General features: G+C 35.6%; 1 protein-coding gene across 6 annotated transcripts in view; it reads right to left on the reverse strand.

Moving 5' to 3' along the window:
• Window positions 1-15,520, reverse strand: part of LOC123564244 (BAI1-associated protein 3-like) — a 408,668-nt gene that overhangs the window by 125,246 nt on the left and 267,902 nt on the right. The window contains exon 1 of one of the 6 annotated variants that reach the window (XM_053536863.1): window positions 12,424-12,464. The exons of the other annotated variants lie outside the window; for them this stretch is intronic. Coding sequence (XP_053392838.1) covers window positions 12,424-12,426 — 3 coding nt within the window. The 5' untranslated portion in view covers window positions 12,427-12,464. Of the gene's footprint in view, window positions 1-12,423; window positions 12,465-15,520 lie in introns of those variants that run through there. 6 annotated transcript variants of the gene reach the window in all.

The raw sequence follows: 15,520 nt of genomic DNA on the forward strand, positions 1-15,520 counted from the left end.
AACTTGCTAAGTGCATGCACAGAGAACATATGGGTTCAGAGGGATTGAACTTGCTATGTGCCTTCCAAGAGAACATGTAGTTTCATAGGGACTAAACTTGCTATGTGCCTTCACAGAGAACATATGGATTCAGAAGGACTGAACTTGCTATGTGCCTTCACAGTGAACATGTAGTTTCAGAGGGAATGAACTTGCTATGTGCCTTCACAGAGAACATATGGATTCAGAAGGATTGAACTTACTATATGCCTTCCAAGAGAACATGTAGTTTCAGAGGGACTGAACTTGCTATGTGCCTTCACAGAGAACATATGGATTCAAAAGGATTGAACTTGCTATGTGCCTTCCAAGAGAACATGTAGTTTCAGAGGGAATGAACTTGCTAAGTGCATGCACAGAGAACATATGGGTTCAGAGGGATTGAACTTGCTATGTGCCTTCCAAGAGAACATGTAGTTTCATAGGGACTAAACTTGCTATGTGCCTTCACAGAGAACATATGGATTCAGAAGGACTGAACTTGCTATGTGCCTTCACAGTGAACATGTAGTTTCAGAGGGAATGAACTTGCTATGTGCCTTCACAGAGAACATATGGATTCAGAAGGATTGAACTTACTATATGCCTTCCAAGAGAACATGTAGTTTCAGAGGGAATGAACTTGCTATGTGCCTTCACAGAGAACATATGGATTCAGAGGGATTGAACTTGCTATATGCCTTCACAGTGAACATGTAGTTTCATAGGGACTAAACTTGCTATGTGCCTTCACAGAGAACATATGGATTCAGAAGGATTGAACTTGCTATATGCCTTCACAGTGAACATGTAGTTTCATAGGGACTAAACTTGCTATGTGCCTTCACAGAGAACATATGGATTCAGAGGGACTGAACTTGCTATGTGCCTTCACAGTGAACATGTGGTTTCAGAGGGACTGAACTTGCTATGTGCCTGCACAGAAAACATATGGATTCAGAAGGATTGAACTTGCTATGTGCCTTCACAGTGAACATGTGGTTTCAGAGGGACTGAACTTGCTAAGTGCATGCACAGAGAACATATGGATTCAGAAGGAATGAACTTACTATATGCCTTCACAGTGAACATGTAGTTTCAGAGGGACTGAACTTGCTATGTGCCTTCACAGTGAACATGTGGTTTCAGAGGGACTGAACTTGCTATGTGCATGCACAGAGAACATGTGATTTCAAAAGGATTGAACTTGCCCTGTGTGTTCACAGAGTACATGTGGTATCAAGTGGACTGAACTTGCTATGAGTGTTCACACTGAGAACATGTTATTTCATAAACTATCACAGAACAAACCTGTTGCAAAATGTACAACCACATTTAGATATCAAATGTCTTATGTCCATATTTATCAAAGTTACATTAAATAATAAAATGATGTTTGCTACAATCAGGCAAACTGAATAGAATATTAAACAGCTCCACAGGGTGTTGCAACTCTGGCTCTGTATTTCACTTCCTCTTAGATCAAGTTTGCTATAACTGAGTTGGAAATAAAGGAAAGCATTTTTTTCAATGCATTATTCAGTTAAAACTAAAATTCAAAAATTATTCATGGCAGAAATAGATCATTACCAAGAGACCCCATTAGGCTTATGTTACTCATCTTACGTTGAGAAACTTATACCGTAAAATTGTTTCAAAGAAATGTATGATATATTTCATAATTGTTTTTACCTCTGTAACAGCCAAAAGTATTTATTTAGTCGGTAATAAATGTTGCAATGTTTGTAAATTGTATCTCCATGTCCCCTGCCTCTGCTCCAACTCAGACCTCAGCAGGCTTAAAGCTTGAACAAGAGAAAGGAGTTAAAAGACCACCAGACAATTCTATCCCCAGGTGAGGTGTATCTTTTCCAGAAGACATTGTGTCTGAAATCATTCTTCCTCCACATCTGATTCATGTGGAGAAGTTAGTATTTACTTTCCAAGAACAAATTTGTACTGGTAGAGAGTCCAGGAGCACTGGTTAGGTTAAAGTTATCAAGTATCATGGAACAAACATAATATCCGACTTTAAACAATTCTGAATGTTTTTTTTTTTAAATCAGCGAATTTTCTTAAAATGCTAGGCCCTGTTGTAAATAAGGCAGAAGAAGCATAAACAAAAAGATGAGAAGAATGATCAAGTACCAACTGTGGAAACGGAAGATCCAAAATTGAATCTGCATTGACAATTTGTCATTTTCAATATTTGACAATATTTCGCTCAGAAGCTCTACAGAGCTTATGTTAATTGTTTCACAATGCGACAGTAAATAAAATTTACCTTCACCTTTACAGGTGAGATCATTATATAGTTTTTTATGTTCATGTTAAGTGTGAATATTTTTTATGTTCATGTTAAGTGTGAATATTTTTTATGTTCATGTTAAGTGTGAATATCTTTTGTAGACATATAATTGGAACCTACTCTGGTACTAAAACACTGTCATCATGTATGACTATTCATTCTTTCAAGTAAATTGTGCATGTATTTCTCTTTGATTTCTTTATAATCAGATTAAATGTCAGTTACTGTTAGTGAGATGTAAAAATGGAAGAATGAGGATGCTTTTTTCTATCAATCCCTTATCAGTGCCAAAAACATAATGTTCAAAAGGTCACCACCAACTCTGTAACAAACATGAAAATACATCATGTTCAGTAGTATCAGTAAAACACTTATGCGAGTAAATAAACAGATTCCCAAGTTTATTGTCTTCAATCAAAAGATTAAGCTTTCAAGAATTTTAATTTCAAAATGCTATCAACAGCAACCATTAACAGCAAATTCATCCATTTGAATTGTAATTCTCCAAGTATACACAATTTTTGACACCAATATTCCCCAGCGAAATGGACTTCATGAAATCATGAATTTTTCATCACCCTTATGAATTATTCATGAACTGTTCTGGATCACTTCTTAATCTGACTTCATCAAGTTTTATGCATAAAGTGTCGTTTGATCTACTTTATAAAGATATCAATCATTATTGACAGATTCATAAAATCCTTGCAATATTCATGAACTAGTTAAGAATGAATCAAGATTTTTTCATGAATGTCAATATACAATAAAAATAATATAAAAATTCTTGAAAAAATGATGAACATTTTATGAGCAGTTTAAGAATATTAAATTCTTAAAACATCCTTGATATGTTCTTAAGAAAAAGTCATGTATATTTAATGAGTATATCAATAATTCATTAAAAGTACTAAAATTCAAAACCTTTTTCTAGTTCTTGACCACCCTTACAGAAGAAAAAGGCCTGCTGTGTACTCTTGCTGTGTACATACAGCGTATATGATGCATACATGATGTGTACTGAAATCAAGGGCTTTAAATAGTACGCAGGATATACACCGCACATACACCGATAGTACGTTTGTAGTACACTTTTGACATGCAAATGAGCTCTGCCGCTTACTACTTGCTGCGTACATGCTGTGGACTACATAGTACACAGGATGTACGCTGGAGGAATTTAGTATGCGGGAAATAGTACGCAGCATGTACGCGGCACATACACTTTTCACATGCAAATGAGCCTGCGGTGTACTACCCCTGCGGCGTACATGCTGTGTACTCCTGTGGCGTACATGCTGTGTACTCCTGGCCCGAGTCCTGCGGCATACATGCTGTGTACTCCTGCTGCATACATGCTGTGTACTCTTGTGGCGAAACTGCTGTGATAATAAAAATTCCTTACCCCACCAACTTTCGTATGCAAATGCTGATCATTTGGACAGAAAAAAACAGAAAAAAGATAAGTGACATGCATCAATAAGTATTTACCCTTACCAAAATAATGTAGATTGATGTTATCATAAAATTAGTATGCTTTTCTTCATCCACTTTTCAATGAAATAAATCAATTTTTGTAGCATGTAATTTGGTAAACATTTGAAGAAAATGGCGTAACTGCATCAAGGGGAAACAACTTTCATGCAACTAAATGTAAGTGTTATGATTTATTATAGACGATGTATGCGTAGTATGTATTTATTTTGATTAAAATCCATCTGAGAACAATCTAGGACTGGAATTATATAAGCATTTATACACTTTTACGTCCGTAAAAAGTAGCGCACCAAAAAATTTTGGATTGATTTTTCCAATGGGCGAGCGCATTAGCCAAATGGTTCTGAAAATATACAAGCAGCAAATCCGATGAACAACTTTTATTTGGTGAGGTCTTAATGAGTTAACATAATGAGCATTAAAGCCTTTATAAAAACATGATAATGGTGTTTTGCTTAAGAGTATTCAAATAACAGTGAGAGCTATTAATTCTTCTCATTCGGGGCGCTGTTGAGGCATTATCTTGGTAATTATTTCATGTATTGCAAAATGTAATGCAACAAAGTTCAAATAAAGCTTTTGAAGTTTTCAATTATCCAAGTTAGAAAGCTCCAGGATTAATTCAAAATGAAAAAGAATATATTTTTACACTGCATGCAAGGTGCAGCTCAGAAATCACTAAGATGTAAGCTTCACAAATGAACATTGCAAATAGTTTGGCAAATTTTCATTGTTTAGAATACCGGTAATCTGAACTATTCTATGCTATTAAGCTAAAAGTTACTCGGAAATCAAGTTCTTGCTTCAAAAAAAAAAAAAAAAAATGTACAAATCCTTCCTGCATGAAGTGTACTTCAGACTTTTACCTAAAAAAATTCAAAGTATAAACACCAAAAGAAAATCAACAAGTCCCTCCCGCTAGGGCTGTCATTGATTGGGTCTTTGTCATATCGACGATACTGATATATCGGAAGACAGATATCGACGATACATCGATATATCGATTATTAAGTTAGTGTAACAACCTATTTGTTCATGTACATGCTATATACCTTCTTGTTAATGTTATTTTTAGTTTAATTGTTTTATTTGTATTTATGTATTTCCCCATACAGGTAGTGCCGACTAGTTGGAAAAGACTGCTACGGGATAAGTTTAGACATGACCTTTATTGACAACTTCCGTTACTTAGGGCGCATTTTTGCAGGCAGAAAAGTTGTTTTAGAGGGTCTGAGTGTTTATCTGGATAGTTTTTTTCTTTGTGTAAAATATCGATTTTTAAAAATGGGAATCGATAATCGATCGACCAAAAAATATCATTGATACATTGATATCGTTTCTATCGATGACAGTCCTACCTCCCACGTATATGAAGTTTACTTCAGACTTTAACTTATAAAAAAAAACTAAGTATAAATGCCAAAAGAAATTGTACAAGTCTTTCCCGCATATATGGAGTGTACTGCACAAATTTTAAAGTATCTGCGGTGTACATGCAGTGTACTATTTTCTTATACAAGTCCCTCCTGCGTACATGCAGTGTACTTAAATTTTCAGAGTCTGTGCAGCGTACTTGAAGTGTACTAGTGACCTCCTGTGTACATGCTGTGTACTCGTTGAAATAGTACGCGGCATGTACGCGGCATGCGGTGTATGTAAAATGTACTCCTCTGGCGTACTACTGTGTTCGCGGCATATACACAGCAAATACGCAGCATGTACGCCACAGAGGCTTGCTTCTTTAAGGGCAGTTCTTAGACCCAATTGTGAGTTTCTGAACTGTTCATTCATTAAACATAAAACTTAGGTTTACCTTTTACAATTAATGAATAAGTTCATGAACTGTTCATGAATGTTCATGAACATTAAATTCATAATGTCACATGATCAGTTTCCATTATTTTGTTGCATGCTGGGAAATGCTTTGCACATGTGATTCAGCAAATTTTGAGAAGTTTGTGCAGTAAATGAGAAGGAAATATTTCTCATACTACAGTTAGGAATGGTTTAAAAGGAACATGAGTATACTGAATATCAAGTAAGTAATTATGGTGTTGTCATAAATCATTCATTTTAAAAAATATTAAATCATTTTGAAATGTCACAAGTTTTCACGACCCTGAAGCAAAGCTAGTATATGAATTTCAATCTTGAGATTAAAGTAAATTATACATTGTTTAACTTAATGTTTTGTACTTTATACAGCAATTGTTTACTTCTTATTATGCTCCAAATCCCACTCTAGTTTATTGTTTGACTCAACATGTCATTTGTTGAGGGTGGAAAATATGTCATTGTCACAGTGATTCAGCAGAGACTAACCACTAACTGAACAACACTTTGACCTACAGGATTTTTTCTTGTATCAAGCTGTACTGATATTGTTCAAAGAATTCCATTACATGCAGATCTCTCAGGTTTCATAGTGTTACACTCCTACCAGGTTACCTTGACTAGTTCATGAAACTTTTTTTTTTACAAAAATAGTTCATCAGTAAATATTCATGAAAATCAAAATTTATGTTTCATGAATTTTAATACATTATCTGACTATTTGATAAACGACATTGTGTCTGAAATCATTAGTCCTCCACCTCTGATTCATGTGGGGAAGTTGGCAGTTACTTGCAGAGAACAGGTTTGTACTGGTACAGAATCCACGAATACTGGTTAGGTTAACTGCCTGCCATTACATGACTGGACATACTGTTGAAAAACGGTGTTAAGCCCAAAACAGAGATTAATAAATACAAACTTCATGAATTCTTCATGAACACAAGCTATGCTTAATTTCATGCATTTTTAATGCATTTACCACTTCATGAATAATTCATGAATCTGTTTTCATGAGCTGCTGATGCATTTGTCTCATTTGCACTTCATGTTTTTGTCATGAAGACTTCATGAAGTCTCCTCATGAAGAAGTCATGAATGCTTCATGAGTACTTCATGAAGTATGAATAAACATTTGACAGGGGAACTGAATTATTGGACAACAAAACTGCTGCATTTATATACCAATATGGAAATATATTTGAATAATGAATGCTTACTTCAGTATTTGTTCCCGTCCTTAGTTTGCTGCAGAGTGGTCATATTATCTGAAGTTTGAACCACAGAGTGTTTTCTATGTATATGTATCTTCAAATATAAATAGTCAGGGGAATCCTGAAGCTCTTACTGACCAACCTCTGGTTATAAACTCCCATTACGAGGGTTCAACGCAATAAGGGCGTATGTACATATAATAACTATATGTAGATACGCCCTTATTGCGTTGAACCCACGAAATTTACTCTTTCTCATTATGTGCAATCAGCACAAGGAAACTTCAATCAATAGCTTTCTAATGCTAAACTGTTGTTTTTACAGAGTCTAAACAGAATCATGTTCTGGTAATTACAGACAATCTAATTGAAAGCTCTTTTTTCTGTCAAACTATTCATACAGAAGATCTGCACAATCAATAAATTGATCTGTAATTGAATGAAACAATTTTCATTAATTTCTAGCTTCTAGGTGCTGCTTTAATTCCAGCTTTTAACATTTAAAAGTTAATTCTACAGCAATGCAAAAACACAGTAGCTGTATTTGTCATCAAGGCCTAAAATTCCATTCCAATTATCCAAATGGCCCTATTTTTTGCCAGTGGCACACTGTAGCTCATTTAACTTTTCAATTTTTGCTGAATCACCAAGCCCTTAACGTTTCTGATATGTGATTCAAACATTTTATTTATTTATTTATTTTGTTGGGTTTAATGTCGCACCAACACAATTGTAGGTCATATGGCAACTTTCCAGTTTTGATGGTGGAGGAAGACCCTAGTTGCTCCTCCGTGCATTATTTCATCACAAGCGGGCACCTGGGTAGAACCACCGACCTTCTGTAAGCCAGCTGGATGGCTTCCTCACATGAAGAATTCAATGCCCCGAGTGAGGCTCAAACCCACATCGATGAGGGGCAAGTGATTTGAAGTCAGCGACCTTAACCACTCGGCCCCCGTGATTCAAACATATATGTTATAAAGAACTGCCAAAGTTGTTACATATAAGGCCTAAGAAGAAAATACAAGGGCTAGGAAATTTTCCAAAATGACTGGAAAAAAAAATTTGACTGCCTGATTTAATATTTTGTATAATAAAGGGAGATAATTCAAACACTATGTAAGGTTGAGTTATGATTCTTTAACACTGCACTTTGTCTCAATGGCCTCTATAATTATGTGAAGTTTCAATCAAATGCCATGAATACTTTTCAATTTATACCCTGGACAAAAGTGTGATGGACGTACGGACGGACATATGTTCGCCCTTTGGGGAGCATAAAAATGATTCAACAAGAAAATGCCAATGATATGAAAACTGAACCTTTTTATTGATATCATGCCAATATTTTCAGTGAAGTAGTTGATACAAACCTTTCGGACAGACTGACGGACAAGACAATATATCAATGTACCTCAACACCGAACTATACTGAAATTTGGAAAAATGTAATACAGATGAATCATTCAAGTGAAGGACCAACCATGACTATAACAGTAATACTGTAAGGTTGTCTGATAAATCACTGGTCTCTGTGGATTCATACATATTTAATGACTTACTGATTGTTCTTACTTGTAACTAAAGAATACATGCTACCTTGACAACAACCTTTTCTTGGTCTTCCTTTCTCTCCCCTGTGTCTAACAGGAAGCTGTTGGTTACTCTGATAGTCCAATTATAGTACAGTAAGAAATCAGGAAATTTTTATCTTTAAAACTTTCAAAACAAATTTTATGTCAGCATGGGCATTTTTACATTAAATCAACATCATTAAATCATCACTATTTGCAAAACAAAGTGGAAAGTAACTTTGACAAGATTATGTATATATACCTTTTTTATTCTTCGAAAAATCTCTAAGAAGGGTCTGTGAGTGAAGAAATTAATATACTGTTAAAAAATTCTGTCTCTTAAAATTAAACCTCATCTGCACTTTTAGTTAAGAAAAAACAATCTATTCCAGTAAATGAATGGGATTCACTTAAGATAGTGCCTAAGGTTTAGGTGTCTGGACCAGAAGTCATGTAACAGATTAATAATTTCACAGATAACAACTGTACCCCTAATTCTTTAAGAGAGAAAAAAAAATGTACGTCATACTTTAGCTATCTCACTTTTTGTTTTGCAAATGGTGTCCTTTAATGACTTATATTCTCAACAGTGAAATTGGTTAAATGTTTAGCATAGTGATATTACTGCAAATGAAAGACATGTTAGGAGCATATTGAGGTATCTAAGGTGTTGAATTGGTCACAAGTGCATCAGTATAGATCACTATGCAAAAGGATATCATCTTTTATATTGGGTTTAATTGTATTATAAAATGCTACTGTCTTTATTATGGTGTTGTGATGTTCATTTTCATTTAAAAACAAGAGCTGTCTCCATAGGATGACACATGCCCCCGATGGCACTTTGAATGAATAGTTATGGCCGATGTTAGAGTTTAGGACCTTTGACCTACGGAGCTGGGTCTTGCGCGCGACACATCGTCTTACTGTGTCACACATTCATGCATAGTTGTTTTAAAATCCATGCATGAATGACAATGATATGGACTGGACACGCCCATCAATGCACTATCATGAAAATTGACCTTTAATGTCTAAGTGTGAAGTTGACCTTTGAGCTACGGACCTGGGTCTTGCGTGTGACATGTCGTCTTACTGTGGTACACATTCATGCTAAGTTATTTGAAAATCCATCCATGGATGACAAAGATATGGACCGGACACGAATGCACTATCATGAAAAATGACTTTTAACGTCTAAGTGTGACCTTGACCTTTGAGCTACGGACCTGGGTCTTGCGCGCGACACGTCGTCTTACTGTGGTACACATTCATGCAAAGTTATTTGAAAATCCATCCATCGATGACAAAGATATGGACCGAACATGAAAATTGCGGACAGACAGACCGACAGACTGTCAGACTGTTCAAAAACTATATGCCTCCCTTTGGGGGCATAAAAAACTTCTTATGTATCTTAATTAAATGCATTTGCAAACGTAATATATTTAAGTCCTATTTCCAAATCTATGAAACAAATAACCTTCTTTGCATGTGAAAATGGCTTGTAGGGCTTCCCGACACAGGCAAATATCCGTGTTAATTAAACACAATCCAGACAACAGATATTTAACTCTAATCAATAAAATCACTAACAATCAAATAAAGATAAGAAAATATGTTGGCTTTACCTTTTTCTTAAAGTTTTTGAAATCGAATGTAGTCTGCACACGGTGTCTAAATGTCAATTTTCATGAAAATTTTTCTTAATTTATTTTAATAAGAGGTAATGTCATGGTAACCTTTAATATCAGATACTGTCAAATGCTGTTAAACTGTCTTTGCACCAGCATAGTATGTCAAACATATTCTTTATACAGGGGAATTGGGCAATGTTTTTGGAAGTGTATCAGTATCCGGACATAAAATTTTGGATATCTGAATTTTGATCAATAAAAATTTTCGGGGCGGGGAGTTTCAGATAAGGGCAGGCAGGGATGAGAATGTAAAAACTAATTTTCTATTGCCTTACTTCAACCTTTCTATTTTACCCTGCTTCCAACAGGGCTCCAGATAAGATGCGTATTAGCGTAAATTACGCTTTGAAATAATGCATATACACATGTCTGATAATTTTTAAGCATATAAAAATGTATATGAAATTACAGAAACGCATGCAATGACTTTTTACTAGCGTAAACAAAATCTGAAACGTATGGATGCTTTATGTAACACAGCACAGTCGGCATTAATTCTCCCACATTGATCGTACACACGCATTGAATGGTACTCTATAAACCAAGGTTGAACTATTTTTTACACTCAATGCCTGCTTATATCAAATATCTTAGAACTAATATTGATGGTACGGTAGTGATTTTTAAAGTGGTGTCGATTTAAAATATTCAACTTCTGGTGCGAAGGCAGCGAAGTAAACACAAAAATGTCTCTTTCTAAGAATGTAAAAGTGAACAAACACTCTACGCATTCTTTAAACCAACAAAAATGATCCCCAAAACATAGCTAAAGGTATACTGAATATTCTATTGGATTTGGTAGCGAGTGTGAAGCCAAAGCAAGCCAAGGGAAAAACAAGAGCACCGCCTTGCGGGTGCTAATGCTCATCTGATTTTTTTGTATAATAGAAAAATTATCCTACCCATGATTTTCTAAGTCCAGAAAGGGCCATAATTTTTGCAAAAAGCAGGATGGAGTTATGTTTCTTGATGTACAAGTTTCAAAGCAATAGCTTTGATAGTTTAGGAGAAAAGCTGACCTAAACATAAAACTTAACCAATAAATCTGATATTTTCTAAGTCCAAAAGAGGCCATAATTCTTGCAAAAAGCAGGACAGAGTTATGTTTCTTGCTGTACATAGTCAGCTTATGATGGTGAACAAGTGTTGCAAGTTTTAAAGCAATACCTTTGATAGTTTATGAGAAAAGCTGACCTAAACATAAAACTTAACCAAGAAATCTGATTTTCTTAGTTATACAGAGTCAGCTTATGATGGTGAGCAACTGTTGCAAGTTTCAAAGCAACAGCTTTGATAGTTTAGGAGAAAAGCTGACCTAAACATAAAACTTAACCAATAAATCTGATATTTTCTAAGTCCAAAAGAGGCCATAATTCTTGCAAAAAGCAGGACAGAGTTATGTATCTTGATGTACAGGGTCAGCTTATGATGGTGAACAAGTGTTGCAAGTTTCAAAGCAATAGCTTCGATAGTTTAGGAGAAAAGTTGACCTAAACGTAAAACTTAACATAGAAATCTGATATTTTCTAAGTCCAAAAGGGGCCATAATTTTTGCAAAAAGCAGGATGGAGTTATGTTTCTTGCTGTACAGGGTCAGCTATTGATGGTGAATAAGTGTTGCAAGTTTCAAAGCAATACCTTTGATAGTTTAGGAGAAAAGCTGACCTAAACATAAAACTTAACCAGGCAACGCCGATGCCGACACCGATCAAGTGATGACAATAACTCATCATTCTTTTTCAAAAAATCAGATGAGCTAAAAAAGCAAAAACTTAAATGTTGAATTGAAACTGAACATGGGTGTTACACCCAATAAATATGTTATAAAACTGATTTCTGGTTTTTTCACATTTACAAATTTTCAGGAGTAAAATTACTCCTCGTCAATTTCAGATTTTACCATTTTACTCATTCACAAAAAATATGAATGAGTAAATACACATAGGCCAAAAAAATTATCTGGAGCCCTTTTCCTGTACACTTATTATGTAATGCATAATGGTTTCTTTATTATGACTTTTGATAGACTATGCATTAATACAATTTAAAATTATTACCAAAAGAATTGTAGTACGATACACATTGCCAAGACTGTTAAGAGACACAAGACACTCATAATTATGTGGAATCAATGTATTAGCATTTGCAATACTGATGTCACCTCAAATATTTCATGTCTGCAAGATTAATATCTCACATATCATAAACTCTAACAACAATAAATTATTCAATTCAACAACACCAAGGGAACAATAAAATAACAATAAAACACTTTTATTTACCATCACAGTATCTATCTTTACAAGACCACAGGACTATATTCCAAAGCTGGAGACTGCTAAAACATTCAATAAATTTTTCAGCATGGTTTTCCAAAGCAATCAAGAAAAGGGAAAACAAGTAGTAACTAGAAAATGCTTTTGTAAAAAAGCGCATGTCTCCCCAAATGCAAAGTCCTATAGGCAAGAAGTCAATAGGGGTCAGGAGCGAAAGTCAAAGAGACACTGATGGTTGGCTGCAATAGGGATCATCTACTTGGCATGTCCAGTCATCCCGCTAAATTTCAACACTCTTGGCCTAGTGGTTCTCAAGTCACTGTTCAGGCTCCTGTGACCTTGACCTTTGATCAAGTGACCTCAAAATAAATAGGGGTCATCTACTCTGCATGTCCAATCATCCTATTAAGTTTCAACATTGTAGGTCAAGTGGTTCTCAAGTTATTTCCAAAAAATGATTTTACATGAACTGGCCACTGTGACCTTGACCTTTAATTGACTGACTCCAAAATCAATAGGGGTCATCTACTCTGCATGTTCAATCATCCTATGAAGTTTCAACATTCTGGGTCAAGTGGTTCTCAAGTTATTGATCGGAACTGGTTATCAATTTTCAGGCCCCTGTGACCTTGACCTTTAACGGACTGACCCCAAAAACAATAGGGGTCATTTACTCTGTATGAACAATCATCCTATGAAGTTTCAACATTCTGGGTCGAGCGGTTCCCCAGTTATTGATTGGAAATGGTTTTCCATGTTCAGGCCCCTGTGGCCTTGACCTTTAACAGAGTAACCCAAAATCGTTAGGGGTCATCTACTCTGCATGACCAATCATCCTATGAAGTTTCATAATTCTGGGTTAAGTGGTTCTCAAGTTACTGACCGGAAATGGTTTTCAATGTTCAGGCCCCTGTGACCTTGACCTTTCACAGAGTGACCCCAAAATCATTAGGGGTCATCTACTCTGCATGACCAAATATCCTATTAAGTTTCAACATTCTGGGTCAAGTGGTTCTCAAGTTACTAACCGGAAATGGTTTTCAATGTTCAGGCCCCTGTGACCTTGACCTTTAATGGAGTGACCCCAAAATCGATAGGGGTCATCTACTTTGCATGTACAATCATCCTATGAAGTTTCAATATTCTGGGTCAAGTGGTTCTCCAGTTATTGATCGGAAATGGTTTTCCATGTTCAGGCCCCTGTGACCTTGACCTTTGATGGAGTGACCCCAAAATCAATAGGGGTCATCTACTCTTTATGATCAATCATCCTATGAAGTTTCCACATTCTTGGTCAAGTGGTTCTCTAGTTATTGATCGGAAATGGTTTTCAATGTTCAGGCCCCTGCGACCTTGACCTTTGACGGAGTGACCCCAAAAATAATAGGGGTCGTCTACTCCAGCAGCCCTACAACCCTATAAAGTTTGAAGGTTCTAGGTCAAATGGTTCTCCAGTTATTGCTCGGAAATGAAGTGTGACGTACGGACGGACGAACAGACGGACAGACGGACGGACGGACGGACGGACAGGGCAAAAACAATATGTCTCCTGGGGGAGACATAATGAGCACTCTGCAACGTTTGGAGCACATCTTGCATTGTATGCCGTCCTTGACAATAATTGCTAAATAACTGAAAAATACAATTTTCTTTCCCAAAATCACCTAAACCGCTCCATTTGATCCGAGATCATACGTTACTTATCAGGTTTTTCAAAGTAATGAGTGTTCTAGACAACAAAACTAGTCTTTTAATAAGAGTAGGAAACAAGTGAATAGAGACAACTTGTTAAAGGGTCTGCAAAATCAGAAGGAAACTACAGTAAAATAAAAACAAACACAAACAAGAATGGTAACCCTTATCATGCTGGACACGACTGATTCTGCCTTCGCAACCAGTGTAGATCATGATCAGTCTGCACGTCTATGCAGTCTGATTATGATCTGCACTGTTCGCCATTCAGTCAGTATCTTTTTGGTAAGCATCCCTTTTGACAGTTAATGGTATTGTCCCAATTGAAAGATAGACAAGTTCATCATAGAAATTCAGCAGGGTAAGGGGTAACAAATTATAATGGATTTGTGGACTCTTTACAATCCACTCATGAACTAGTTCATGAATATATTTTTTTTGATGGGTTCAAGTTGCAATGACATAACTTTTTGTCATATATGGACATTCTAGCTTTTGACTGTGGTGGAAGCTCCAACAGTTTAAGGCAACTTGGCAATAATCAGGTTTGTAAGGAAGTTCATGATATATTGTCTATTCTTTAAGTCTACAGCTAAGAAATATAGATGAAAACATACTAAGGATAATAGGTAAGGGTAGATTTCTCAGAAGCACAGAGAAATCCTCTTCATTCTGAAAATTTCTAGTTTCCTGCTTTATTCTGTGGCTGCACAATTGGAAGCAGTATTGTATACCAACTTCATGCAGAAATACAATCCTCCCAGGAGACTAGAGAATTTATACAGCATTCTTAGTATACTGATGTTCTATGTAAATTCCTCTTTCTCATTTCCAGGAACTGATCTTAATTGATCATAGAAGTTTTTAGCTATACTGCCATTAAGTGTGAATTGTAAAGTGTGGTTTCAACAGAGGTAATGAAATAAAAATTGAGGGCACCGACCTCTAGCTTTTGGCTAAAAATGATCATATAATATGAGTTTCTGTTTCTAAACTACCTTAAAAATGTCAAATTAAGAAAAACAAAAGCCTCATGAATGGAACCAGGACCACCGCAGCAATAGAAACATTCCCGCTGTCTCTAAAATGTGTTAAACCACCGTTAAATATGGATATCTATAATTAAGGCAGTTTTCCTCGAGTAAAGCTTACTTTTATTGCTTTCCAGTTTTCAAAAAGCAACAGTTCCTAATTCTCAAGTGTTTCCATTATATAGTCTGTCAATAATTATAAGTTTCAAAGCTTTCTTAAAGGTGGTCAGTCACATTTAAACAACATTTAATGACATTTTTTACTTTTTGTATATTCTGGTAGAGAATTATTTAAGGAACAAAAAGACCGATTACATAGAGTTAGATTCCTATTTGAAATGTATATTTTATTATTTTTATAAAATTTTGTAATTACTCCC

The sequence above is a fragment of the Mercenaria mercenaria genome, chromosome 2 (assembly GCF_021730395.1).
Source record: "Mercenaria mercenaria strain notata chromosome 2, MADL_Memer_1, whole genome shotgun sequence".
Classification (NCBI taxonomy): domain Eukaryota; kingdom Metazoa; phylum Mollusca; class Bivalvia; order Venerida; family Veneridae; genus Mercenaria; species Mercenaria mercenaria.